This window comes from Balaenoptera borealis (genome assembly GCF_965194805.1).
Source record: "Balaenoptera borealis genome assembly, chromosome: X".
Lineage (NCBI taxonomy): Eukaryota > Metazoa > Chordata > Mammalia > Artiodactyla > Balaenopteridae > Balaenoptera > Balaenoptera borealis.
Genome location: NC_138881.1, coordinates 60,636,553 through 60,662,757, shown reverse-complemented (window position 1 = coordinate 60,662,757; position 26,205 = coordinate 60,636,553). Strand labels below are relative to the sequence as shown.

General features: G+C 38.2%; 1 protein-coding gene and 1 pseudogene across 6 annotated transcripts in view; both read left to right on the top strand.

The window, feature by feature from the left end:
- Positions 1 to 26,205, top strand: part of PHKA1 (phosphorylase kinase regulatory subunit alpha 1) — a 141,532-nt gene that overhangs the window by 71,249 nt on the left and 44,078 nt on the right. For all 5 annotated transcript variants that reach the window (XM_082377048.1, XM_082377046.1, XM_082377045.1 and 2 more), the window contains 2 exons: positions 20,677 to 20,786; positions 21,841 to 21,985. In XM_082377048.1, coding sequence (XP_082233174.1) covers positions 20,677 to 20,786; positions 21,841 to 21,985 — 255 coding nt within the window. The remainder of the gene's footprint in view (positions 1 to 20,676; positions 20,787 to 21,840; positions 21,986 to 26,205) is intronic.
- LOC309620587 (histone-binding protein RBBP4 pseudogene) overlaps positions 5,983 to 26,205 on the top strand; it is a 258,370-nt pseudogene continuing 238,147 nt past the window's right edge. Inside the window, exon 1 of the transcript XR_014249888.1 lies at positions 5,983 to 14,770. The product of XR_014249888.1 is annotated as a histone-binding protein RBBP4 pseudogene (transcript). The remainder of the gene's footprint in view (positions 14,771 to 26,205) is intronic.

Sequence of the window (26,205 nt, the reverse complement as noted above, 5' to 3'; positions counted from 1 at the left end):
ACATATACAAATGGAACAGAATCAAGCCCAGAAATAAACCCACACCTATATGGTCAACTAATGTGTGACAAGGGAGCCAAGAATGCTAAATGGGACAAGAATGATCTCTGACAAATCATGCTGGGAAAACTGGATATCCAGATGCAAAAGAATGAAATCAGACCCCTATCTTACACCATTCATAAAAATTAACTCAAAATAGATTAAGCGCGCACACACAGACACACACACACACACATATTGTTTTTTGGCTGCGTTGGGTCTTTATTGCTGTGCGCAGGCTTTCTGTAGTTGTGGCGAGCAGGAGCTACTCTTCATTGCGGTGCACGGGCTTCTCATTGTGGTGGCTTCTCTTGTTGCAGAGCGTGGGCTCTAGGCGTGCAGTCTTCAGTAGTTGCAGCACTCAGGCTCAGTAGTTGTGGCACATGGGCCCTAGAGCATGTGGGCCTCAGTAGTTGTGGCACGTGGGCTCTCTAGTTGTGGTGTAGAAGCTCTAGGGCACACAGGCTTCAGTAGTTACAGTGCGCAGGCTCAGTAGTTGTGGCGCACGGGCTTGGTTGCTCCACAGCATGTGGGATCTTCCTGGACCAGTGATCCAACCCATGTCCCCTGCATTGGCAGGCGGATTCTTAACCACTGTGCCACCAGGGAAATCCCAGATTAAGCACTTAAATGTAAGACGTGACACTGTAAAATTCCTGGAAGAAAATATAAGGGAAAAGTTCCTTGACATCAGTCTTGGCAATGATTTTTTTAATATGACATGAAAAGCACAAGCAAAAAAGCAAAAATCAGTAAGTGGAACTACATCAAACTAAAAAGCTTTTGCCCAGCCAAAGAAAGAATCAAAAAAGTGTAAAGCCAACCTATGGGCTGGGAGAAAATATTTCCAAATCATATATCTGATAAGGGGTTAATATCCAAAAAATATAAAGAACTCATACAACTCAATAGCAAAAAAAACCAATTTGATTTAAAAAATGGACAGAGGACTTGAATAGACATTTTTCCAAAGAAGACATCCAAATGACTAATAAGTACATGAAAAGGTACTCAACATCACTAACCATCAGGGAAATGCAAATCAAAACCACAGCATGATACCACCTCACACCTGTTAGAATGGCTGTTATCAAAAACAAAAACAAAAAACAAGACAACAAAGGCTGGGAAGGATGTAGAGAAAAGGGAACCTTTGTACACTGTTGGTGGGAATGTAAATTGGTAGAGCTACTGTGGAAAACAGTATGGAGGTTCCTCAAAAAATTAAAAATAGAACTACCATATGATCCAGAAATCCCACATCTGGGTATATATCTGAAGGAGATTAGATATCTGCACTCCCATGTTTATTGCAGTGTATTCACAATAGCCAAGACATGGAAGCAACCTAAGTGTACATCAACAGATAAATGGGTAAAGAAAATGTGGTGTGTGTGTGTGTGTGTGTGTGTGTGTGTGTGTGTGTGTGTGTATAACAATAGAATATTATTCACCCACGAGAAAAAGGAAATCCTGCCATATGTGCCAGTGTGCATGGATCTTGAGGGCATTTTGCTAAGTGAAATAAGTCAGACAGAGAAAGACAAATACTTATGATCTCACTTATATATGGAAGCTAAAAACATCAAACTCATAGAAACAGTAGAATGGTTGTTGCCAGGAACTGAGGGGTGGAAGAAATGGGGAAGTGTTGGTCAAAGGTTACTAACTTTCAATTTTAGGATGAATACGTTTCTGGAATGTAATGTACAGCACAATGACTATAGTTAACAATAACACATTGTATACTCAAAAGTTGCTATGAGAGTAGAGCTGTAATATTCTCACCATAACAACAGCAAAATGGCAGCTATTTGAGGTGAATGATGCATTAACTAACCTTATTATGGTAAACATTTCACAGTATATCTGCACATCAAATCATCACATTGTACACCTTAAACTTACACAATGTTATATGTCAATTATATCTCAATAAAGCTGGGGGAAAATTTTTTTAAATAAAAAAAAACACAAACCCAATTTAAAAAGGCAAAGGACTTGAATAGACATTTTTCCAAAGAACATATACAAATGGTCAATAAGCACATGAAAAGAGGCTCAACAACACTAATCATTAGGGAAATGCCAATCAAAATCTCAGTGATATATCACTTCACACTCATATAATAGCATGGCTATTTTAAAATAAATAAATAAAACCAAAAAATAACAAGTGTTGATGAGAATGTGGAGAAATTGGAACCCTTATGCTCTCTTGGTTGGAATATGAAATGGTGCAGCCACTGTGGAAAACACTGTGGCAAGTTCATAAAAATTAAACTTAGAATTGACCATCAATTGCACTTCTATATATACTTTCATATCTACTACCCAAAGGAAGGGAAAGCAGGAACTCAAAACAGATATTTGTTCACTAATGTTCAAAGCAGCATTAGTTCCAGTAGCCAAGAGGTAGAAATAACCCAAGTGTTCATTGACAGATGAATGGATAAACAAACTTTTGTATATATGATAATATATTTTATATATTATATATATATAGGAATATTATTCATCTTTTTATTTAAAGGATGGAAATTCTAACACATGCCACAACATAGATGAACCTTAAAGACATTATATTATACTAAGTGAAGCAAGCCAGATGAAAAAGGATAAATATGTATGATTCCACCTATATGAAGTACTTGGTGTAGTCAAACTTATAGAGACAGAATACAGAATGGTGATTGCTATTACAGAATTAAAGGGTGGTTGCCAGAGGTAGAGGATAATGGGGAGTTATTGTTCAGTGAGTAAAAAGTTTCTGTTTGGGATGATGAAAAAGTCCTGGAGATGAATGGTGGTGATGGTTGCAGAAAAATGTGAATGTACTTAATGCCACTGAACTGTATGTTTAAAATGGTAAACTTTATGTTATATATATTTTACTACAATAAAAGTCAATTAAATTTTAATATATTTTTTAAAACACAGATAATTCACATTTTGGGAGTTATCAGATAGGACTCATAAACTATGTTAATATATTCCAAAAATAGGTTTAGAAGATGAATTTCACTAGAAAACTATCAATAGAATGTATAAAAAAGGATCAAATAGAATTTCAAAGCTAAAAAATACAATAAGTGAAATTAAGAATGCAATAGATGAGGTTAACACCATATGAGACAGAGCAGAAGAGAAGATTAATGAACTGAAAAGTAAATCAGTAGAAAATACCCCCATTAAAGCACATAGAAAAAAGGATGGAAAATTAAAAGAGCATTAAGAGACAGAGGGAAAAGATCTAGAGCTCAAGAACAAGAAAAAGAATGGAACTGCAACTATTTGAAGAGAGAACAATGAAAATTTTTTCAAAATTTACTAAAGATAATCAAGCTACACTTTCAAAAAGGCTAAAAATCTGTGAGCAAGATAAATACAAACCTAAATTTAATAATCAAACTTCTGTAAACCAAGACAAAGAGAAAATCTTAAAAGAGACAGAGTTAAGAAAAGATACATTGCTTTCAAAGGAACAGTGATAAAGCATATAGCTGACTTTTCAACAAAACCAATGAACTCCACAGAACAACTGAAGGACACTTATAAATTACTAGGAGAAAATAACTGCCAGACTATAATTCTATATAATTCTATATCCAGTGAAAATATCCTTCAGAAATAAAAGTGATATTAAGGCATGTTCAGGTAAGTAAAAACTGAAAATATATTACTAGCAGACTCACACTAAAAGACACTAAAGGGAGTTCATTAGGCAGAAGAAAAATGATCACAGACAGAAGCGTAGAAATGGAAGAAAAGAAAGAGAAATGGAAAGTGTAAATATAAAAGACTGGTGACTGTTTAAATCAACACTAATAGCAATACCTTATGGATAAAATAACAAAAGTAGAAGTGAAATAAATGACAAAAATAGTAATAAATAAATAAATAAAAGGCAGGATGTGAAGTCAAGATGTTATGACATTCTTGCATTATTCAGGAACTGTTAAAAACACTAATTTAACATAGCCTCTAATTAGTCAAGGATGCATGTTTTAATCTCTAGGGCAACTTTTGTCAAGCAGGAGTTCATAACAGAATTAAGCCCTACAGAAAATGGGGTTTTTCCATTCTCCTGAGGGTGGTGCACACTAGTTCCATTTTAAATACAAGGAAGATAAGTTAATATATGCAATGAATATCTAGATAATTAAGACATAATCTCTGGTGGAATCCAGTTGAGAAGAGCTTCTCTGGAGTAACCATTAAAAGAATAATAAAAGAATGTCTTAAAAGCTGATGGAGGGGAAATGCTACAATAAAATTCTTGATTAATCCAAAACAAGGCAAGAAAAGAGGAAAAAAGGAATAAATGGGACAAATGGAAATCAAGTAGTAATATGTAAGTTTTAAATCCATATATTCAGTAATTGTGTTAAATCTAAATGGGCTAAATGCTTCAATTAAAAGACAGAGATTGTCAAGTTGCATAATAGAGCAAAATCCAACAACATACTACATAAAGGAGACTCACCTGAAATATAAGGACACAGGTTGAAAATAAAAGGATGGACAACAATATGCCATGCAAATAGTAAACAAACTGAAGCTGATGTAACTATGCTAATATCAAAGTAACTAAAGGCAAAAATATTAATAGAAATAATGAATAACATTTTATGGTGGTAAGGTGTCAATTTAACAGGCAGCTATTAAAAAACTGAACATGCACATCACCTGGGCCTATTATTTCCACTACTAGGTATATACTCAACAGAAATGCATACATATAGGCTCTAAAAGACATGGACAATGTGCAGAAAAGAGTTAACATGACAGGTCAGAGAATGCTTTCCTTAGAAAGGCCTGCTTGCAAAGTTGGCCCATGGCTGGCATCTGAAGACTTGGATTTCAGGAAGGTTTCCACCATCCCCTAACTAATAAGGACAGTTTGCTCTGTCTAAATTGAGCAAACAGCATGGCTTGTGCTGAATATCTGATTTCCTTCTGAGAGTCTAGAGTTTTGGTGCAGGCCAGGCAGAGGGTGCTCACATGACTAGCACTTAATAAAAATATTGGGTACTAAGTCTCTACTGCTGGTAGGCAACACTTCACACGTGTTGTCACAGTTTGATGCTGGAAGAATGAAACATGTGCTGTGTGACTCTACTGGGACAGGATCTTGGAAGCTTGTTCCTGGTTTCCTTTAGACTTTGCCCCATGCATGTTTTTTTTCCTTTACTGATTTTGCTTTACATCCTTTTGCTATAATATTAGCGACAAGTATGACTGTTTGCTGAGTCCCATGAGTTCTCCCATGATTCACCTCATCACCAAACCTGGGATGGTCTTCAGGACTCCCAACACACTGGTGATAGTGTTGGGATTGTCTAGAGTGACCTTAACTCACTTAAATATGGCAAAAGCATTGTTTGAGAAAAGGATGGTAGAGGATGACAAACCTGTGGTACCTGGGTGTCTATGGAGTTATCCATGGTATGAAAAAGCAACTGAGCTGCTGTCTGTTGTAAGAGGTAAAAATTACCTATGGAATTTGAAAATGTTAGATACAACTCCAAGAGAGTTGGCTCGAAGGATCCTCTGGCTACTTTTGGCCACAATGGCTAAAGTGAGGGGGGAAAGGTGCAGCCTGGGTGATGCCTTTGGTTTTTCTTTTCTCCTCCAGGCTGGAGGAGAAAGGGTCCAAACATTCCCAAAGGTGAACTTTGAATGGGCCAAAATGTTGAAAAGTTTGTGTTCCTTTTGTTCAAGTGGGAGGGGAAAAAAAGGTTAAATCACTTCCCAGTGCTAGAGCAAAGTTTTATTTTAAAAAAATCAGAGGGAGAAAAACACTCTAGCCACTGCTGCCATAGCCCTCTAGCCCCACTCCCACATTACAGCTGGGATCTCCCTGCAACTATAACATTAAGCTTGTAAATGCTGGATTTCCCACTCAAAGTTTGAGTAAACTTTCAATTAGGGGAAAAGGAGGAACTTTTAAAAATGGCTTTGCGCAGCCTCCCCGCCCCTCTCGCAAAGCTCAACCCGATCCCCTCGGCTTGCCTGCCCGCCATGGCCAACAAGGAAGCAGCCTTTGATGACGCAGTAGAAGAACGTGTGATCAATGAAGAATACAAAATATGGAAAAAGAACACTCCTTTTCTTTACGATTTGGTGATGACCCATGCTCTGGAGTGGCCCAGCCTAACTGCACAGTGGCTTCCAGATGTAACCAGACCAGAAGGGAAAGATTTCAGTATTCATCGACTTGTCCTGGGGACACACACGTCAGATGAACAAAACCACCTTGTGATAGCCAGTGTGCAGCTCCCTAATGATGATGCTCAGTTTGATGCTTCACACTACAACAGTGAAAAAGGAGAATTTGGAGGTTTTGGCTCGGTTAGTGGAAAAATTGAAATAGAAATCAAGATCAACCATGAAGGAGAAGTAAACAGGGCACGCTATATGCCCCAGAACCCTTGCATCATTGCCACAAAGACTCCATCCAGTGATGTTCTTGTTTTTGACTATACGAAACATCCTTCTAAACCAGACCCTTCTGGAGAGTGCAACACAGACTTGTGTCTCCGTGGACATCAGAAGGAAGGCTACGGGCTTTCTTGGAACCCAAATCTCAGTGGGCACTTACTTAGTGCTTCAGATGACCATACTATCTGCCTATGGGACATCAGTGCTGTTCCAAAGGAAGGAAAAGTTGTGGATGCGAAGACCATCTTTACAGGGCATACAGCAGTAGTAGAAGACGTCTCCTGGCATCTGCTCCATGAGTCTCTGTTTGGGTCAGTTGCTGATGATCAGAAACTTATGATCTGGGATACTCGTGCAAACAATACTTCCAAACCAAGCCACTCAGTTGATGCTCACACTGCTGAAGTGAACTGCCTTTCTTTCAATCCTTATAGTGAGTTCATTCTTGCCACAGGATCAGCTGACAAGACTGTTGCCTTGTGGGATCTGAGAAATCTGAAACTTAAGTTGCATTCCTTTGAATCACATAAGGATGAAATATTCCAGGTTCAGTGGTCGCCTCACAATGAGACTATTTTGGCTTCCAGTGGTACTGATCGCAGACTGAATGTCTGGGATTTAAGTAAAATCGGAGAGGAACAATCCCCGGAAGATGAGGAAGATGGGCCACCAGAGTTGTTTATTCATGGTGGTCACACTGCCAAGATATCTGATTTCTCCTGGAATCCCAATGAACCTTGGGTGATTTGTTCTGTATCAGAAGACAATATCATGCAAGTTTGGCAAATGGCAGAGAACGTTTATAATGACGAAGACCCTGAAGGAAGCGTGGATCCAGAAGGACAAGGATCCTAGAGAATGTCTGCACTTTTGTGATTTTAGACTCCCCTTTTCTTCCTCTCAACCCTGAGATTGATTTAACACTGGTTTTGAGACACAGACTTCGGTTATCCCTCTATAATAAGTTCTATCAACAATGTTATTAGTCCAAACAGAAGGTGTTTTCTAAATATTAACTGGGGGCTTCTTGATTCAGCAAAGCCACAGACTTATATTTAAATTTTCTTCAGGAATTTTCTAGTAACAGAGGTCTAAAGTAGCCACAAAAAGGGGAATATTGTGTGTGGTTATTTTTCTTCTTACGCTATATCCCCAAGTTTTTCTGACTCATTTAAGTAAATGCTAGAGTGAGTAAGAAATAGAGCCAAGTGAGGTAGGTGTCTGAGCCATGAAGTATAAATACTACAAGATGTCGTCTTTATTCAGGAAATAGGGGAGATTCAAGTCATATAAATTCCTGCTCTAAAATCTTCACACCGAACTTTCCAGGATACACATTTTCTTACATAGACCAATCTCCTCTCAGTTTCTTCAGTTAAGTCAAAACAATGTGTTCCTCTTTCCCCATATATTTTTGCTTGTTAGTGTATTTCTTGAGCTGTTTTCATATTATTTCTTTCCTTTCTGTGAAATGGTTTAAAAAAAAAAAAAAACTTGGGACCACCAAGTTGTAAAGATGTATGTTTTTACCTGACAGTTATACCACAGGTAGACTGTCCAGTTAAATTGAGAAGAGTGAATCAATAGCTTGTATTTGTTTTTAAAATTAAATTAATCCTGGATAAGAGTTGCTTTTTTTTTTTTTAAGGAGTTAGTCCTTGACCACTAGTTTGATACCATCTCTATTTTGGGTGACCTGTTTCACCAGCAGGCCTGTTACTCTCCATGACTAACTGTGTAAGTGCTTATAATGGAATAAATTGCTTTTCTACATTAAAAAAAAATGGCTTTGTATTTTGTGGCTATTGCATCTGGACGTATGATAAACATTGATGTAAAATGTTATATTCTTGTAGTCTCATAAAGCTAGAGGGATCATCTTGATCAGGAAAAGTTGCAAAAAAGAAAAAAGAGCATCACTGGGATACAATTACCTTGCTTTTTGCTGCCAGTGGGCAGATTGGAATCCAAACTCTTTGAGAATTGGAAATAAAACTAGTCTCCATAGCTAATGATTTTTGTTACCATTTTTTAACTCTTGGAGCTTCTGGAAAAAGGAAGACAACATGAAAAGAGAGGCAGTCTTCAGATGAAAATACACTTTTTGAGTTTAGAAAGCAGTTTTTAGTTGCTAATGAGCTTTCGTGAAACCAAACGTCTGACTCTTAAGAAGCTGATGATTTTTTCATCCTGATGTGTGTATTTTTGACTGGGTTAATTTGGACTGTAAGGCACAATAAGAAGAGCTTAGCAAAGTCTTACTTGTTATTTGAACTTGGACCTAGACCACGGTTGACCAGCCCTGCACCATCTCAGCTTTGATGCTCCCTAAGGAAAGCCACTAGCTTTTTTGGCATCCTAAATTCACAGATTCTGATTGCCTGGACCTGACTCTCAGCTGAAACCTGGTAAGGTCTGCTATAGACTGTTCCCACATCAGCACCAGATGTGCTGAACTGAAAGGAGGCACAGACTAAATGAACTCTAAACGAACTACGTGAACTTTAAATGAACTCAGACTTGGATTATTGCAGATTTGGATCACCCCTCTTGTGATCCTAAACTGTGAAACCGCCCCTGGTGCTGGCTGGACCATTTGGGTCAGTTGAGTTGCAGATGCCCACAGGAAGTCTTGTTCTCTGATGGGACCATCTGAAATTGATCCTCTCATTGGCTGTATATTTCTGATACAAAAGCTGATTGCATTCCTAACATGTGATTTCTGCAAAAGCTGAAAATTGGAGGAGGGCCTAGCATGAGGAATGTGACCCCCTCCCCCACTCCTGACAGATCAAACTCTTGATCCTTTCTGAGGCTGTGTCACTGCTGTTGATGATTGTGTTTGACTTTCTAGATTAGTTGCAGCTTAAAATAGACTGATAGCCTGACTCTACTTACTTGCCCTTCCTCCTGATACATAAACCTTAGTAAGGCAGTGTGCTTATTAAACGTAACTGTCCCCATAAAGAGAGTGATCTTTTCTAGGCTGCTCACTGGATAAATGATCAGGATGAAAGGAGTGGGAAGTATGAAAACCCATTTTTTAAATATTTGAAAATTCAGGATTTCATCTTGACCAATTCCTGGACATGATATGTCTTTCTGATTAAGTTGTATAAAAATGTTTGCCTCTGAAAATGCTTTTAAACTTCTTACATACAAGTCTTCTAGACAAAAGGTGTGGATGAGAGGAGAGGATGGTCGTACAACTATAACAGCTAAATGGGTCACACAGATTTTGTAACACTGGAGAAAAAACAAAACACCTGGGGAGGCATGAGTGAAGGGTGAGGACATTAATGATCTTTGATTTTTAGGACTGCTTCTGGAAGCTTTCCCCTCCTCCCTAATAAAAGCACGTGTTGTCTTCCCTGCTGCTGAGAGTACTTTGAATTCAAACTGACTGCTGAGCCTAAGGTCAGATCTGACAGAGCTGACTCTGAGACAGCAGGTGGTGACCCCAGCTCCTCCACCTTCCACTCAGCACCTCCACATGTCGTCTACACTTGGAAGGCATATGAACTGGTGCTATGAACAAACAAAATTGTTTGGATCCAGCTGCCTTCAGGAAACACTCTCTTTGAAACCAAGTTCTGAACTGAATTTTTTGGACTGGATTGGAAACCCTAGGGTGGGAGGCCTCACGGTGGGAGGTCAGCCACATTAGGGATTCTGTTAGCCTAAACTGCCTAATTAATGTATGTCCTCCTTGGGATGCCCTAACAATTGTAAACTTTTTTTTGACCAACGTACTGCATGTGCCCTCTGGAACTGTACTTGTCAGTGAGCCTTGACTATCATGGCACTGCCTCAGCCCTGGAAGGCATTCAGGTCAGCTTCAGTTTACTGAACAGGCTTGTGCTGTGCCTGGATTGATGCCTCAAGCCAGGTTAAAAAATAAAGGGTTAATTATGGAAGCTTAAGGAGGAAGCCACCTGGTTTTGGAAGATACATGTTTATGATAATGGATTTCTTTTATCTGGCTCAATCTAAGACCCCTGAGGACAATACTGCAGGTTGGTCTCACTCTACTGTGTAGGGTCCTACTGACAAAGTCACCTTGGCCAGGAGCCAAGGGGGTGGGCTGTACGAAGAGTTCACATGGCAGGCCTGAGAATGTATCCTTAGAAAGGCCTGCTTGCAAGATTGGCCCTTGGCTGGCATCTGGGGACTTGGATTTTGAGAGGGTTTCACCATCCTCTGAATGATAAGGGTGGTTTACTGTGTCTAAACTGTGCAAACAGTATGGCTTATGCTGAACACCTGCTTTTCTTCTGAGAGTCTGGGGTTTTGGTGCATGCTAGGCAGAGGGTGCCTATGTGACCAGCCCCTATTAAAAACAAACACTGGGCACTGAGTCTCTAATGAGCTTCCTTGGTAGACATTTCATACATATTGTCACAATTTGATGCTGGAGGAATTAAGCATGTGCTGTGCGACTCCACTGGGAAGAGGAGTCTTGGAAGCATGTGCCTGGTTTCCTTTGGACTTTGGACCATGCACCATTTTTCTTTGCTGATTTTGCTTTGTATCCTTTTGCTGTAATAAACCTTAGCCATTAGTATAGCTCTATGTTGAGTCCTGTGAATCCTAGCGAATCACCAAACCTGGAGGTGATCTTTGGGACCTCCCAAACAACAAGAATGTTAATAGGAGCTTTATTTATAATAACAAAAAATTGGAGGAAAAATTCAAATGTCTGTCAACAAGTGGATGGATAAATAATTATACATTCATACACTGGAATATTATACAGCAATGAAAATGAATGAACTAATTCTATGTACAATAATATGGATGAATCTCATAGATATAATGTTGAGTGAAAGAAACCAGATACAAAAAAGTAGATACTGTATGATTCTATTAATATAAAGCTCAAAAATGGACAAATCATACTTACTTATGATGGTGGAAGTTTGAATGGTGGTTAACTTTGGGGCCTATGGGACGTTAATACCTGGGAAGGGGCACAAAGGAGACTTCTGCAGTGCTGATAATGTTCCATATTTTGATTTAGGTTGTGTGTTTGCTATGTAAAAATTCATCAAATGTTACATTTAAGATTCATGTACTTTATGTATATTATACTATAAGCAATTTTTTAAAAAACCTAGCATCCATTGATGGATGAAAAGATAAACAAAATGTGGTATATACATACAATGGAGTAGTATTCAGCCTAAAAAAAGAATAAAATTCTGACACATACTATAAAATGTATGAACCTTGAGACATTATGCTAAGTGGAGTAAGCCAGTCACAAAAGGATAAATATTGTATGACTCTACATATATTAGGTACCTAGAGTAAGCAAATTCATTGAGACAGAAAGAATGGTGATTGCCAGGGATTGGGAGGAGGGGAGCATGCGGAGTTATTGTTTAATGGGTACAGTTTCAGTTTGGGAAGATGAAAATTTTCTGAAGATGGGTGGGAGTAATAGTTGTACAACATTACAAATGTGCTTAATGCCACTGAACAATTTAAAATGGTTAAAATGATAAATTTTATGTATATTTTACCATAATAAAAAAGAAACAAAATGGAGGGAACAGTGGATAAACCTGCTTATGATATCAGTCTCAGGTAAAGCGTGTGTTTTATAGAGTGGACACTGGAATATGGCCAAAGGCACTGACAGCTCTCTGGTTCTGTCCCTAAGATGGAAGCAACACTAAAAATGTGGCATATATGATAAGTATCATACTTAGGATAAAGAAACGGCAAAAATGAAATCCCCAAGAAAAGTGTGTTCCAGCCCCACCAAAACAGTAGTACTAATTCTGTCAGTACTGACATGAAAGGATATTTAATATACATTTTTGGGAAAAAGAGTTTGGGAACAATGTGTATAGTGTTATCCTATGTTATAAGAGGAAAAAATGTGTCTGAATAAATGAAATATTTCCTCATTGTAAGAGGCATTGTAAGATGTAATAATTGCCTTTTGAAAGACAGAAAGAAATTCAACTACATTTACCACAGACATCAACTGACAGGTATATTCTAATTTCAGAATGCTAAACTATAAAAAGAAGACATCTTATTCTCAGGGAAATAAGGTGGATGTGTGTGAATGTGCACACATGTGTGTATACACATACATACGTATATACACACATAGACGATATTGAGACACATGATGTATATATTCTATTTAAATTTTCATCAGAATTGTGCCTTACATTTGTAGCTGTCTGATAGTTCAAGTCTCCCCCCTTTTCACAGTTTTCAAAGTAGCTCCTCTGCAAAGCAAATTTTACTGTAAGCTTCCACAAAATTTCCTATCAGACATAAGAATATTAAAATAACTTGACTGATTTGGATAAAATGTGTTTTCCCATTGAATAAAATGTGTTAGTACTATGCTGTTGAAGGAGATCAAGATGCACTCTTTTTTCACTTTTCCAGTTTAGTATGCCATCTTTAAACTGATGAATTTTTTTTAACATCTTTATTAGAGTATAATTGCTTTACAATGGTGTGTTCGTTTCTGCTTTATAACAAAGTGAATCAGTTATACATATACATATGTTTCCATATCTCTTCTCTCTGGCATCTCCCTCCCTCCAACCCTCCCTATCCCACCCCTCTAGGTGGTCACAAAGCACCGAGCTGATCTCCCTGTGCTATGTGGCTGCTTCCAACTAGCTATCTATTTTACGTTTGGTAGTGTATATATGTCCATGACACTCTCTCACCCTGTCACATCTCACCCCTCCCCCTCCCCATATCCTCAAGTCCATTCTCTAGTAGGTCTGTGTCTTTATTCCCATCTTGCCACTAGGTTCTTCATGGCCTTTTTTTTTTCATTAGATTCCATATATATGTGTTAGCATACTGTATTTGTTTTTCTCTTTCTGACTTACTTCACTCTGTATGACAGACTCTAGGTCCATCCACCTCACTACAAATAACTCAATTTCGTTTCTTCTTATGGCTGAGTAATATTCCATTGTATATATGTGCCACATCTTCTTTATCCATTCATCTGTTGATGGACACTTAGGTTGCTTCCATGTCCTGGCTATTGTAAATAGAGCTGCAATGAATATTTTGATACATGACTCTTTTTGAAATATGGTTTTCTCAGGGTATATGCCCAGTAGTGGGATTGCTGGGTCGTATGGTAGTTCTATTTTTAGTCTTTTAAGGAACCTCCATACTGTTCTCCATAGTGGCGGTATCAATGTACATTCCCACCAACAGTGCAAGAGTGTTCCCTTTTCTCCACAACCTCTCCAGCATTTATTGTTTGTAGATTTTTTGATGATGGCCATTCTGACCGGTGTGAGATGATATCTCATTGTAGTTTGATTTCCATTTCTCTAATGATTAATGCTGATCAGCATCCTTTCATATGTTTGTTGGCAATCTGTATATCTTCTTTGGAGAAATGTCTATTTAGGTCTTCTGCCCATTTTTGGATTGGGTTGTTTGTTTTTTTGATATTGAGCTGCATGAGCTGCTTGTAAATTTTGGAGATTAATCCTTTGTCAGTTCTTCATTTGCAAGTATTTTCTCCCATTCTGAGGGTTGTCTTTTCGTCTTGTTTATAGTTTCCTTTGCTGTGCAAAGGCTTTTAAGCTTCATTAGGTCCCATTTGTTTATTTTTGTTTTTATTTCCATTTCTCTAGAAGCTGGGTCAAAAAGGATCTTGCTGTGATTTCTGTCATAGAGTGTTCTGCCTATGTTTTCCTCTAAGAGTTTGATAGTGTCTGGCCTTACATTTAGGTCTTTAATCCATTTTGAGTTTATTTTTGTGTATGGTGTTAGGGAGTGTTCTAATTTCATTCTTTTACATGTAGCTGTCAAGGTTTCCCAGCACAACTTATTGAAGAGACTGTCTTTCCTCCATTGTGTATTCTGGCCCCCTATATCAAAAAATAAGGTGATCATATATGCGTGGGTTTATCTCTGGGCTTTCTATCCTGTTCCATTGATCTATATTTCTGTTTTTGTGCCAGTACCATACTGTCTTGATTACTGTAGCTTTGGAGTATAGTCTGAAATCAGGGAGCCTGATTCCTCCAGCTCCATTTTTCATTCTCAAGATTGCTTTTGTTATTCGGGGTCTTTTGTGTCTCCATACAAATTGTGAAATTTTTTGTTCTAGTTCTGTGAAAAATGCCAGTGGTAGTTTGATAGGGATTGCATTGAATCTGTAGATTGCTTTGGGTAGTAGAGTCATTTTCACAATGTTGATTCTTCTAATCCAAGAACACGGTATATCTCTCCATCTATTTGTATCATCTTTAATTTCTTTCATCAGTGTCTTATAGTTTTCTGCATACAGGTCTTTTGTCTCCTTAGGTAGGTTTATTCCTAGGTATTTTATTCTCTTAGTTGCAATGGTAAATGAGACTGTTTCCTTAATTTCACTTTCAGATTTGTCATCAGTAGTGTATAGGAATGCAAGAGATTTCTGTGCATTAATTTTGTATCCTGCTACTTTACCAAATTCATTGATTAGCTCTAGCAGTTTTTTGGTAGCATCTTTAGGATTCTCTATGTATAGTATCATGTCATCTGCAAACAGTGACAGTTTTACTTCTTCTTTTCCAATTTGGATTCCTTTTATTTCTTTTTCTTCTCTGATTGCTGTGGCTAAAACTTCCAAAACTATGTTGAATAATAGTGGTGAGAGTGTGCATCCTTGTCTTGTTCCTGATCTTAGTGGAAATGGTTTTAGTTTTTCACCACTGAGGACGATCTTGGCTGTGGGTTTGTCACATATGGCCTTTATTATGTTGAGGGAAGTTCCCTCTATGCCTGCTTTCTGGAGGGTTTTTATCATAAATGGGTGTTGAATTTTGTCGAAAGCTTTTTCTGCATCTATTGAGATGATCATATGGTTTTTCTCCTTCAGTTTGTTAATATGGTGTATCACATTGATTGATTTGTGTATGTTGAAGAATCCTTGCATTCCTGGGATAAACCCCACTTGATCATGCTGTATGATCCTTTTGATGTGCTGTTGGATTCTGTTTGCTAGTATTTTGTTGAGGATTTTTGCATCTATGTTCATCAGCAATATTGGCCTGTAGTTTTCTTTCTTTGTGATATCTTTGTCTGGTTTTGGTATCAGGGTAATGGTGGCCTCATAGAATGAGTTTGGGAGTGTTCCTCCCTCTGCTATATTTTGGAAGAGTTTGAGAAGGAGAGGTGTTAGCTCTTCTCTAAATGTTTCATAGAATTTGCCTGTGAATCCATCTGGTTCTGGGCTTTTGTTTGTTGGAAGATTTTTTTTTAAATTTATTTATTTATTTTTGGCTGTGTTGGGTCTTCGTTTCTGTGCGAAGGCCCTCTCTAGTTGCGGCAAGTGGGGGCCACTCTTCATCACGGTGCACAGGCCTCTCACCATCGCGGCCTCTCTTGTTGCGGAGCACAAGCTCCAGACGCGCAGGCTCAGTAATTGTGGCTCATGGGCCTAGTTGCTCCGCGGCATGAGGGATCTTCCCAGACCAGGGCTCGAACCCATGTCCCCTGCATTGGCAGGCAGACTCTCAACCACTGCGCCACCAGGGAAGCCCCTGTTGGAAGATTTTTAATCACAGTTTCAATTTCACTCTTGTGATTGGACTGTTCATATTTTCTATTTCTTCCTGGTTCAGTCTCGGAAGCGTGTGTATTTCTAGGAATTTGTCCATTTTTTCCAGGTTGTCCATTTTATTGGCATAAAGTTGCTTGTAGTAATCTCTCATTATCCCTTGTATTTCTGCAGTGTCAGTTGTTACTTCTCCTTTTGCATTTCTAATTCTATTGATTTGAGTCTTTTCCCTTTTTTTCTTGATGAGTCTGGCTAATGGTTTATCAATTTTGTTTATCTTCTCAAAGAACCAGCTTTTAGTTTTATTGATCTTTACTATCGTTTCCTTCATTTCTTTTTCATTTATTTCTGATCTGATCTTTATGATTTCTTTCCTTCTGCTAACTTTGGGTTATTTTTGTTCTTCTTTCTCTAATTGCTTTAGGTGTAAGATTAGGTTGTTTTTTTGAGATGTTTCTTGTTTTTTAAGGTAGGATTGTATTGCTATAAACTTCCCTCTTAGAACTGCTTTTGCTGCATCCCAAAGGTTTTCGTTTGTGTTTTCATTGTCATTTGTTTCTAGGTATTTTTGATTTCCTCTTTGATTTCGTCAGTGATCTCTTGGTTATTAAGTAGTGTATTGTTAAGCCTCCATTTGTTTGTATTTCTTACAGATGTTTTCCTGTAATTGATATCTAGTCTCATAGCGTTGTGGTCGGAAAAGATACTTGATACAATTTCAGTTTTCTTAAACTTACCAAGGCTTGATTTGTTACCCAAGATATGATCTCTCCTGGAGAATGTTCCATGAGCACTTGAGAAGAATGTGTATTCTGTTTTTTTTTGGATGGAATGTTCTGTAAATTTCAATTAAGTCCATCTTGTTTAATGTATCATTTGAAGCTTGTGTTTCCTTATTTATTTTCATTTTGGATGATCTGTCCATTGGTGAAAGTGGGGTGTTAAAGTCCCCTACTATGATTGTGTTACTGTCGATTTCCCCTTTTATGGCTGTTAGTATTTGCCTTATGTATTGTGGTGCTCCTATGTTGGGTGCATAAATATTTACAATTGTTATATCTTCTTCTTGGATTGATCCCTTGACCATTATGTAGTGTCCTTCTTTGTCTCTTGTAATAGTCTTTGTTTTAAAGTCTATTTTGTCTGATATGAGAATTGCTACTCCAGCTTTCTTTTGATTTCCATTTGCATGGAATATGTTTTTCCATCCCCTCACTTTCAGTCTGTATGTGTCCCTACGTCTGAATTGGGTCTCTTGTACACAGCATTTATACAGGTCTTGTTTTTATATCCATTCACCCAGTCTATGTCTTTTGGTTGGAGCATTTAATCTATTTACATTTAAGGTAATTATCAATATGTATGTTCCTATTACCATTTTCTTAATTATTTTGGGTTTATGGTTGTAGGTCTTTTCCTTCTCTTGTGTTTCCTGCCTAGAGAACTTCCTTTAGCATTTGTTGTAAAGCGGGTTTGTTGGTGCTGAATTCTCTTAGCTTTGCTTGTCTGTAAAGCTTTTAATTTCTCCGTCAAATCTGAATGAGATCCTTGCTGGGTAGAGTAATCTTGGTCGTAGATTTTTCTCTTTCATCACTTTAAATATGTCCTGCCACTCCCTTCTGGCTTGCAGAGTTTCTGCTGAAAGATCAGCTGTTAACCTTATGGGGATTCCCTTATGTGTTACTTGTTGTTTTTCCCTTGCTGCTTTTAATATTTTTTCTTTGTATTTAATTTTTGATACTTTGATTAATATGTGTCTTGGAATGTTTCTCCTTGGATTTATCCTCTATGGGACTCTCTGTGCTTCCTGAACTTGATTAACTATTTCGTTTCCCATATTAGAGAAATTTTCAAATATAATCTCTTCAAATATTTTCTCAGACTCTTTCTTTTTCTTCTTCTGGGACCCTATAATTCGAATGTTGGTGCATTTAATGTTGTCCCAGAGTTCTCTGAGACTGTCCTCAATTCTTTTCATTCTTTTTTCTTTATTTTGCTCTGCAGTAGTTATTTCCACTATTTTATCTTCCAGGTCACTTATCCGTTCTTCTGCCTCAGTTATTCTGCTATTAATCCCTTCTAGAGAATTTTTAATTTCATTTATTGTGTTGTTCATCTGTTTGTTTGCTCTTTAGTTCTTCTAGGTCCTAGTTAAACATTTCCTGTATTTATTCTATTTCCAAGATTTCGGATCCTCTTTACTATCATTATTCTGAATTCTTTTTCAGGTAGACTGCCTATTTCCTCTTCATTTGTTAGGTCTGGTGGGTTTTTGCCTTGCTCCTTCATCTGCTGTGTGTTTTTCTGTCTTCTCATTTTGCTTAACTTACTGTGTTTGGGGTCTCCTTTTCTCAGGCCGCAGGTTCGTAGTTCCCGTTTTTGGTGTCTGTCCCCAGTGGCTAAGGTTGTTTCAGTGGGTTGTGTAGGCTTCCTGGTGGAGGGGACTAGTGCCTGTGTTCTGGTGGATGAGGCTGGATCTTGTCTTTCTGGTGGGCAGGTCCACATCTGGTGGTGTGTTTTGGGGTGTCTGTGTCCTTATTATGATTTTAGGCAGCCTGTCTGCTAATGGATGGGGTTGTGTTCCTGTCTTGCTAGTTGTTTGGCATGGGGTGTCCAGCACTGTAGCTTGCTGGTCATTGAGTGAAGCTGGTTCTTGGCGTTGAGATGGAGGTCTCTGGGAGATTTTTGCCGTTTGATAGTACATGGAGCTGGGAGGTCTCTTGTGGACCAGTGTCCTGAACTTGGCTCTCCCACCTCAGAGGCAGAGCCCTGACACCTGGCTGGAGCACCAAGAGGCTTTCATCCACATGGCTCAGAATAAAAGGGAGGAAAAATAGAAAGAAAGAAAGAAGATAAAATAAAATAAAGTTATAAAAATAAAAAATAATTAAGAAAAAAAATTTTTAATTAATAATAAAAAAAAGAAACAGACAGGCAGAACCGTAGGACAAATGGTAATAGTTAAGCTGTAAAGACAAAACCACACACAGAAGCATACACTTACACACTCACAAAAAGAGAAAAAGGGAAAAATAAATATATATCTTTGCTCCCAAAGTCCACTTCCTCAGTTTGGGATGATTCATTGTCTATTCAGCTATTCCTCAGATGCAGGGTACATCAAGTTGATTGTGGAGATATAATCCTCTGCTCCTGAGGCTGCTGGGAGAAATTTCCCTTTCTCTTCTTTGTTTGCACAGCTCCCGGGGTTCAGCTTTGGATTTGGAGCTGCCTTTGCGTGTATGTCGCCTGAGGGCATCTGTTCTTCGCTCAGACAGGATGGGGTTAAAGGAGCAGCTGACTTGGGGGCTCTGGCTCACTCAGGCAGGGGTGAGGGAGGGGTACGGATGCGGGGCGAGCCAGCGGCGGCACAGGCTGGCGTGACATTGCAATAGCCTGAGGCGCGCCGTGTGTTCTCCTGGGTCATGGGACCCTGGCCGTGGCGGGCTGCACAGGCTTCCGGGAAGGGAGGTGTGGATAGTGACCTGTGCTTGCACACAGGCTTCTTGGTGGCTGCAGCAGCAACCTTAATGTCTCATGCCTGTCTCTGTGGTCCGCGCTGATAGCCGCGGTTCGCGCCCCTCTCTGGAGCTCCTTTAAGCGACGCTCTTAATCCCCTCTCCTCACGCACCAGGAAACAGAGAGGCAAGAGAAAGTCTCTTGCCTCTTCAGCAGCTCCAGACCTTTTCCCGCGCTCCCTCCCGGCCAGCCGTGGCACAGTAGCCCCTTCAGGCTGTGTTCACGCCGCCAACCCCAGTCCTCTCCCTGCAATCCGACCGAAGCCCAAGCCTCAGCTCCCAGCCCTGGCGGGTGAGCAGACAAGCCTCTCGGGCTGGTGAGTGCTGCTTGGCACCGATCCTCTGTGCAGGAATCTCTCTGCTTTGCCCTTCACACCCCTGTTGTTGCGCTCTCCTCCGTGGCCCCGAAGCTCCCCCGCTCCGCCACCTGCAGTCTCCGCCCGTGAAGGGGCTTCCTAGTGTGTGGAAACCTTTCTTCCTTCACAGCTCCCTCCCACTGGTGCGGATCCCGTCTCTATTCTTTTGCTCTGTTTTTTCTTTTTTCTTTTACCCTACCCAGGTACATGGGGAGTTTCTTGCCTTTTGGGAGGTCTGACGTCTTCTGCCACTGTTCTGTAGGAGCTGTTCCACATGTAGATGTATTTCTGATGTATTTGTGGAGACGAAGGGGATCTCCACGTCTTACTCTTCTGCCATCTTGAAGCTCCTCTAAACTGATGAGGTTTTTCTTCAGCTTTGTTGAGGCGTAGTTTACCCTGAAAAGTTTGATAATCAGAATAGCTTTTGCACTTTTCATGGGCTTTAAGGAAATTCTGTGAATTTCCTTATGAATATTGATAATAACATTCTGTCATTCATAGAACTATTAATTTTTATATGCATGTAGATGATTTAGCTTCTTTATAAGAGCATACGTTTCTTTAAGAACAGAGATAACTGCCTAGTCTTTCTCTTGGAAAGCCCCACAGTGCTTAGTATGGCCCTGTATATAACATGGACACTAATTTTGAGACACAGAGCTTAGTTTGTTCAATGAGGAAGTGTAAACTATTACAAAAATGTTTGCTGATAGGATTTGTGCACTAAAAATACCTTGACCATTTCTTAATTGTATATCAGGATGCAACAGCAGAATGAAACTCAGTGGAAGACCCTACAGACACATGGGAGTCCTTGGAACTTCAAAACTCTATGACATTCGGAAAACTATCTTTACCTTCACTCCACAGGTGGGTGGACTGAGCTTTAATGTGCATTGAGATGAATGGAAATAAAAGAGAAACACTATAGAAATAAAGCATTTAGTGGAGTTGGGACAAGTATCAGATTTTCATGGGACCTTGTATATATTAAGTTGCTCAATAAATAAAGTTGGCCAAAAAGTTCGTTCGGGTTTTTCCATAAGATGTTATGGAAAAACCTGAACGAACTTTTTGACCAGCCCAATCTTTGTTGGGTTGGACTGAATTGCTCTTGAAGCACAGAGCTATGCCAAGTGACTGTGGCTACCAAGAGTAGTCCTGGGTGTTGCAGAAACAGTGATTAAAGATTTTATATATGTTGGAGTATTTTTAAAAGTACTCTTTATTAAAGATTTAAAATAATACTGTATCCTTTATAAACAAAATATAGTCTTTTTTATTCAGCTACTGAATTAAGTGTTCTATTTGTTTTGGGGAAGGGCCCTTTTTACATGCCTAGAAACCTCTGATATCCTCTTCTAAACAAAAATGTCAGTAATGTTTTAGCCATGATTATACACTGTTTATTAGCCTGATGTTTATTACCCATATTATAATAGCAAGCCTTATTATATGTGTGTATAGGAGGATAAACTATTTTCTGGAAAGAAAGCTTAAGCTTTCTTTTGTCATCTTACATCTGAAATAGTGCAACTGAGGTATAGATGAAAGAATAATGGACCATAGATTCTATCTCTGATTTTGCCATTTGCTAGTCATATAACTTTGCTAATCTACTCAGTGTCTCTTGGCCTTATATTTTTGTCTATTAAAAAGGAGAAAAGCCCTCACTGGGTTGTTAGAATTAAATAAAATCATGTACTTGAAAACACTTTGTAAACTATAACACACTAAAAAGGTCCAGAACTACTATATGTACCAGTAAGCCACCAGATACTTTGGGAAGAATTAGGCATTAAATTTGCAGGTATTGTTGCCCCTGTGATATCTTATATACCCTTGTGTATATGTGAGCACTTTGAAATATTATTTATAGTTGTGAGAGTAAATTATTCTGAACTGTTATTTTCCTTTTTCTCAGTTTATAGACCAGCAACAATTCTACCTGGCTCTGGACAACAAGATGATAGTGGAAATGCTTAGAACAGACCTCTCCTATCTCTGTAGCCGCTGGAGAATGACAGGCCAGCCCACCATCACCTTCCCCATCTCACACAGCATGCTTGGTAAGGACGTATGAGGCAAAGAACGAATGTATTTTTGAAATAAGTCATGTGGTTAGCCCCTCAAAATCAGAGTCACCGGAAAGCTACTTTTTGTCATTTGTTCTTTCAGTAGTTTTTTTAAACTCTTGTTTTGTGCCAGGCACTTTTCAAAGCACTGGGCATACATGGGGTGAATAAGGCAGATGAGGTTTCTACTCTCATGGAGCTTATGTTTTAGAATAAATATGTAACAAATAAACCAATACACAAGACTATTTCAGGTGGTTTGAGAGCTATAATTCAAAAGATGTAATAGAATAACTTGTTTGGGGCTACTTCAGATAATTGGTTTCTAGGCCAATTTACAGAAACTTTATTAATACGATTCATTTTAAAGACAGTAATATTATATTCTGCATCTGTCTTACTCCAGTGGAGCATCAAGATTTTATAGGTAAGTTCCCAGACTTCTCTTTGCAAGGCTTGCCTAACTGAAGCAATAAAATCTAGCAGGGTAAAGTAAAAAGCCTTTCAGTTTATCTTGCCTTTATTAGCTGGGCTTCCTGACATTGCTTACTTGAAACTGAGTGAAAGGCTTTATTGTTCTCTCAGTTCCTGGAGGACTAGAGCCAATACTGAAGCACTGCTTCCTTTCTGTATCTCTGCTGTTGCTTCCAAAGGCCTGTTTATACTACCAAAGTACATAGAATTCCTTTTCATTAGAGAAGAGTCCTTTGTCATAAATCATTCAAAGTCCAGACAGACTGTTAGGGATTTTGGTCACATCTCTAAAGTGCTTCAAAAGCACAGGAGTTGAGGAAGTAGGGTAGTCTTTCTTCTTTTTGTCTTTCTTCTTTATTTAAAACAATTAACAAGTGCCCATTTAATAACTACTGTGTTCCCAGAACTGTCTTTAGAAAGTATAAAGTCTAATTGGAGAAACAAAGCTAACTCACAAAATTAATAGAAAACAATTCAAGACAGTATATAAAGAAGTACTAAACCATTAGATTAGTATTTTACAGTGACAGTGATCAAGTTGTCAAAGAAAATTTCTTGACTAGGTGGGACTTATCCAGGCTTTTTGGGATATGTAGTATTCATATGCGAGGAGAGAAGGAGGAAAGGTACTTTAGGTGAGGGAAAAAATACCATGGGTGAAGCCTGGAGGCAGGGATGCCCTTGACTTGTGAGTGGACAGTGAAGAGGCCAAGCTGAATAGAGTGGGCCTTTCATGTTGGAGTATAATTATCAACAAAATTGGATTAGTAAAATGGGGTCAGATTATGAAGACCTTGAAAATAAGCAGAGAAATTTAAAACAAATTGTCTCAGAAGTCTGAAGCTATTAAAAGTTTTTGAGCAAGGAGTGATATGATGAAAGTGATATTTAGGGAATATTGATTTAGTGACAGTATACACTGTAGTTAGAAGAATCTGATATCAAGGAAACTAATCCAAGTATGAGGTGATGAGAAGATACACTGGATTGGTGATAGTAAAAATTGAGTGGAAAAGAAGGATACAAGAGTCATTTTAAACACCACCTGCAAGTCAGGTGTTGGCTGACTAGATATGAGATATGAATCAAGATAATACCAACATTTAGAGAGACTAGGTAAATAATGCTGCCATTGATAAAAGCAGAGAAACTATAAAGGAAGATGCCAGTTGTAAAGGGACATGTTGAGTTTGTAGTGACAAAGAGGTTTCAAAATTGAAATGCCTAATAGTTGGGATGAGATATACAGCCATAGCTTGGGAAGAATAAAATTAAGATCTAGATTTAAGTCACAAAGTTTTGATACTTGGTACATGGTCACACAACAAAAAACAGAAGTATCAATAGCAATAATAACTGCAATGTTTATTGAGCATTTTCTCTGTGCCAGGCACTGAGCTAAGTACTTTCAGTGCATTATTTTGACATCTCTACAACAACCCTATTCAGGTAGGTACTATTAATAGCCCCCATTTTATAGATGAAGACGGTGACTCATTGTATAGTCACAAAGCTAGTAAGCAACAGAATCAGGCCTCAAACCAGGTCTGTCAGTCTCCAAAACCTACATTACTAATAGCTGTGTATTTTTGTCAGGGAAAATTTTGTGCTGGTGAAATGAGAATGAACATATTAGTGATCACATTAAAATGTGAATTAGTTAAATTCTCATATTAAATACAGATTCCTAGGATAGGCAAAAGCAAAATCTAGCTAGATGCTACTTACAAAAGCTATCCCTAAAATAAAATTGTATGGAAAAACAGAAAATAAAGGAAGACATAAAGATATATCATGTAAATGCTAACAAAAAGAAAGCAATGATGGCAATATTAATATCAAAAATAGCAAATAGAATTCAAGGCATAAATCAGTAAATGGGATATAAAGGATATTTTATATTGATAAGAGTTATAGTACATGAAGATGGTGGAACATTTATAAATTTTTATCTACTGAAGAATATCAGTGAAATGCATAAAGCAGATATTTAGGAAAACTTAAGGACAATATGATAAATCCATTGTACAGTCATAGTGGGAAACTATAACATACCTCTATCATAATGTCACAGATCCATTATACAAAATAATTAAAGATATAGAGGATTAACAGACTTGATTTTTGTGTTTATGGGTGTATGTGAAAGTATACCCAGAAAGACAGAATACACAAAGAATGTTTATTTTTTAAAAGTAGAAATAATATAGATGATATTGCCAGACATAGCACATAAAACTAATTAAAACAAAAATAATTTCTTAAAAACCTGACCATGAAGGAATTAAAATTTTTGCAAATAATTCTTTGATTAAAGAGGAAATCAAATTTGAAATTATATAGTCTTTTAAAATGAAAAGTGATACCACTACTAATCAAAACTTAAGAGATTTGGCCAAAGTCATATTTAGAAATTTTCATATTCTTGAATATTTTCACTTTTGAAAAAAAAAAGAGTTCTGTTTCCAGACAAAAAGGAATAGACTCACTTCTCCCTATTCTTCCTGCTAAGTACAGCTAAAAACCCTGGACATTACTATAATACAAACATAAGAAGACTCTGAAAGTTGGAAAAAAGAAGGGAGACTGGCTAGGGACTTTGAACCTAAGAAATGACACAACAGTGAATTTCCTGGGTTTTCCTTCTGCCTCATATATCCTGGACTGGGTGCTGGAGAAGTTATCATCCCAGAAATACAAATGGGTACAGATTTTAAAAGGTCCAGGAAAGACCTTCTCCCTCTAGCCAAAGGAACAGGAAAGGGACAGCCTAGCCAGACAGAAAATTTCTAGACAATAAATGTGTTCTAATCTACCCAAATACCACAGAAAAAAACTACAGCCCCATTCCCATCCCTATCAGCGAGGCTGAGTGGGGAACCTAGACTACTGCCTTCACACAGTTGTGAAGAGGTGCCGCCTCCCTCCTTAGGGATAGTGTCTGAGAAGAACTAGTGGGGAGCTTAGACTTTCATCCTTACTGAACAGTAGAGGAACTCCTTCCACACCCACCTAGCAGTAACAAGGCAGTGCTCCCTTCCCTGCTGCACAATATCAGAAGAGACTTGCTGAATCAGAAGATTCAATAAGATCCACAGTCTTGTAAGATGATACCCCAAATTTCCAAATACAATACAAAATCACTCATACCAATGCCCAGGAAAATCTCAACTTCAATGAGAAAAGATGATCAACAGATACCAATACCAGGATGACAAAGATGTTGGAATTACAACAAAGATTTTAAGGCAGTCATCATAAAAATACTTTACCAAGCAATTACAACCACACTTTAAACTTGAAAGTAGGAAGTCTCGGCAAAGAAATTGAAGAGGTGGAGAACCAAATGAAAGTTTTAGAATTGAAAACTATAATAACTGAAATGAAAAACTTACTAGATAGGCTCAGTAGCAGAATGAAGAAAATAGACTGAACTTGAAGATAGAACTGTAGAAGTGAACAAGAGTAAAAACAGACTGAAAAATATGAACAGAGCCTCAGAGACCTATGGGACTAATAATGAAACGTCTAGCATTCATGTTATGAGTCCCAGAAGGAGAGGAAAAAGAATATAGGGCTGAAAAAAGTATTCCAACTAATTATGGCTGAAAAAAATGGCAAAAGGCATAAACCTACTGATTCAAAAAGTTGAGAGAGTCCCAAACAGGAAAAACCCAAAGAACTCCATGCCAAAACATAATGATCAAACTCCTGAAAGTTAAAGAAAAAGAAAAAATCCT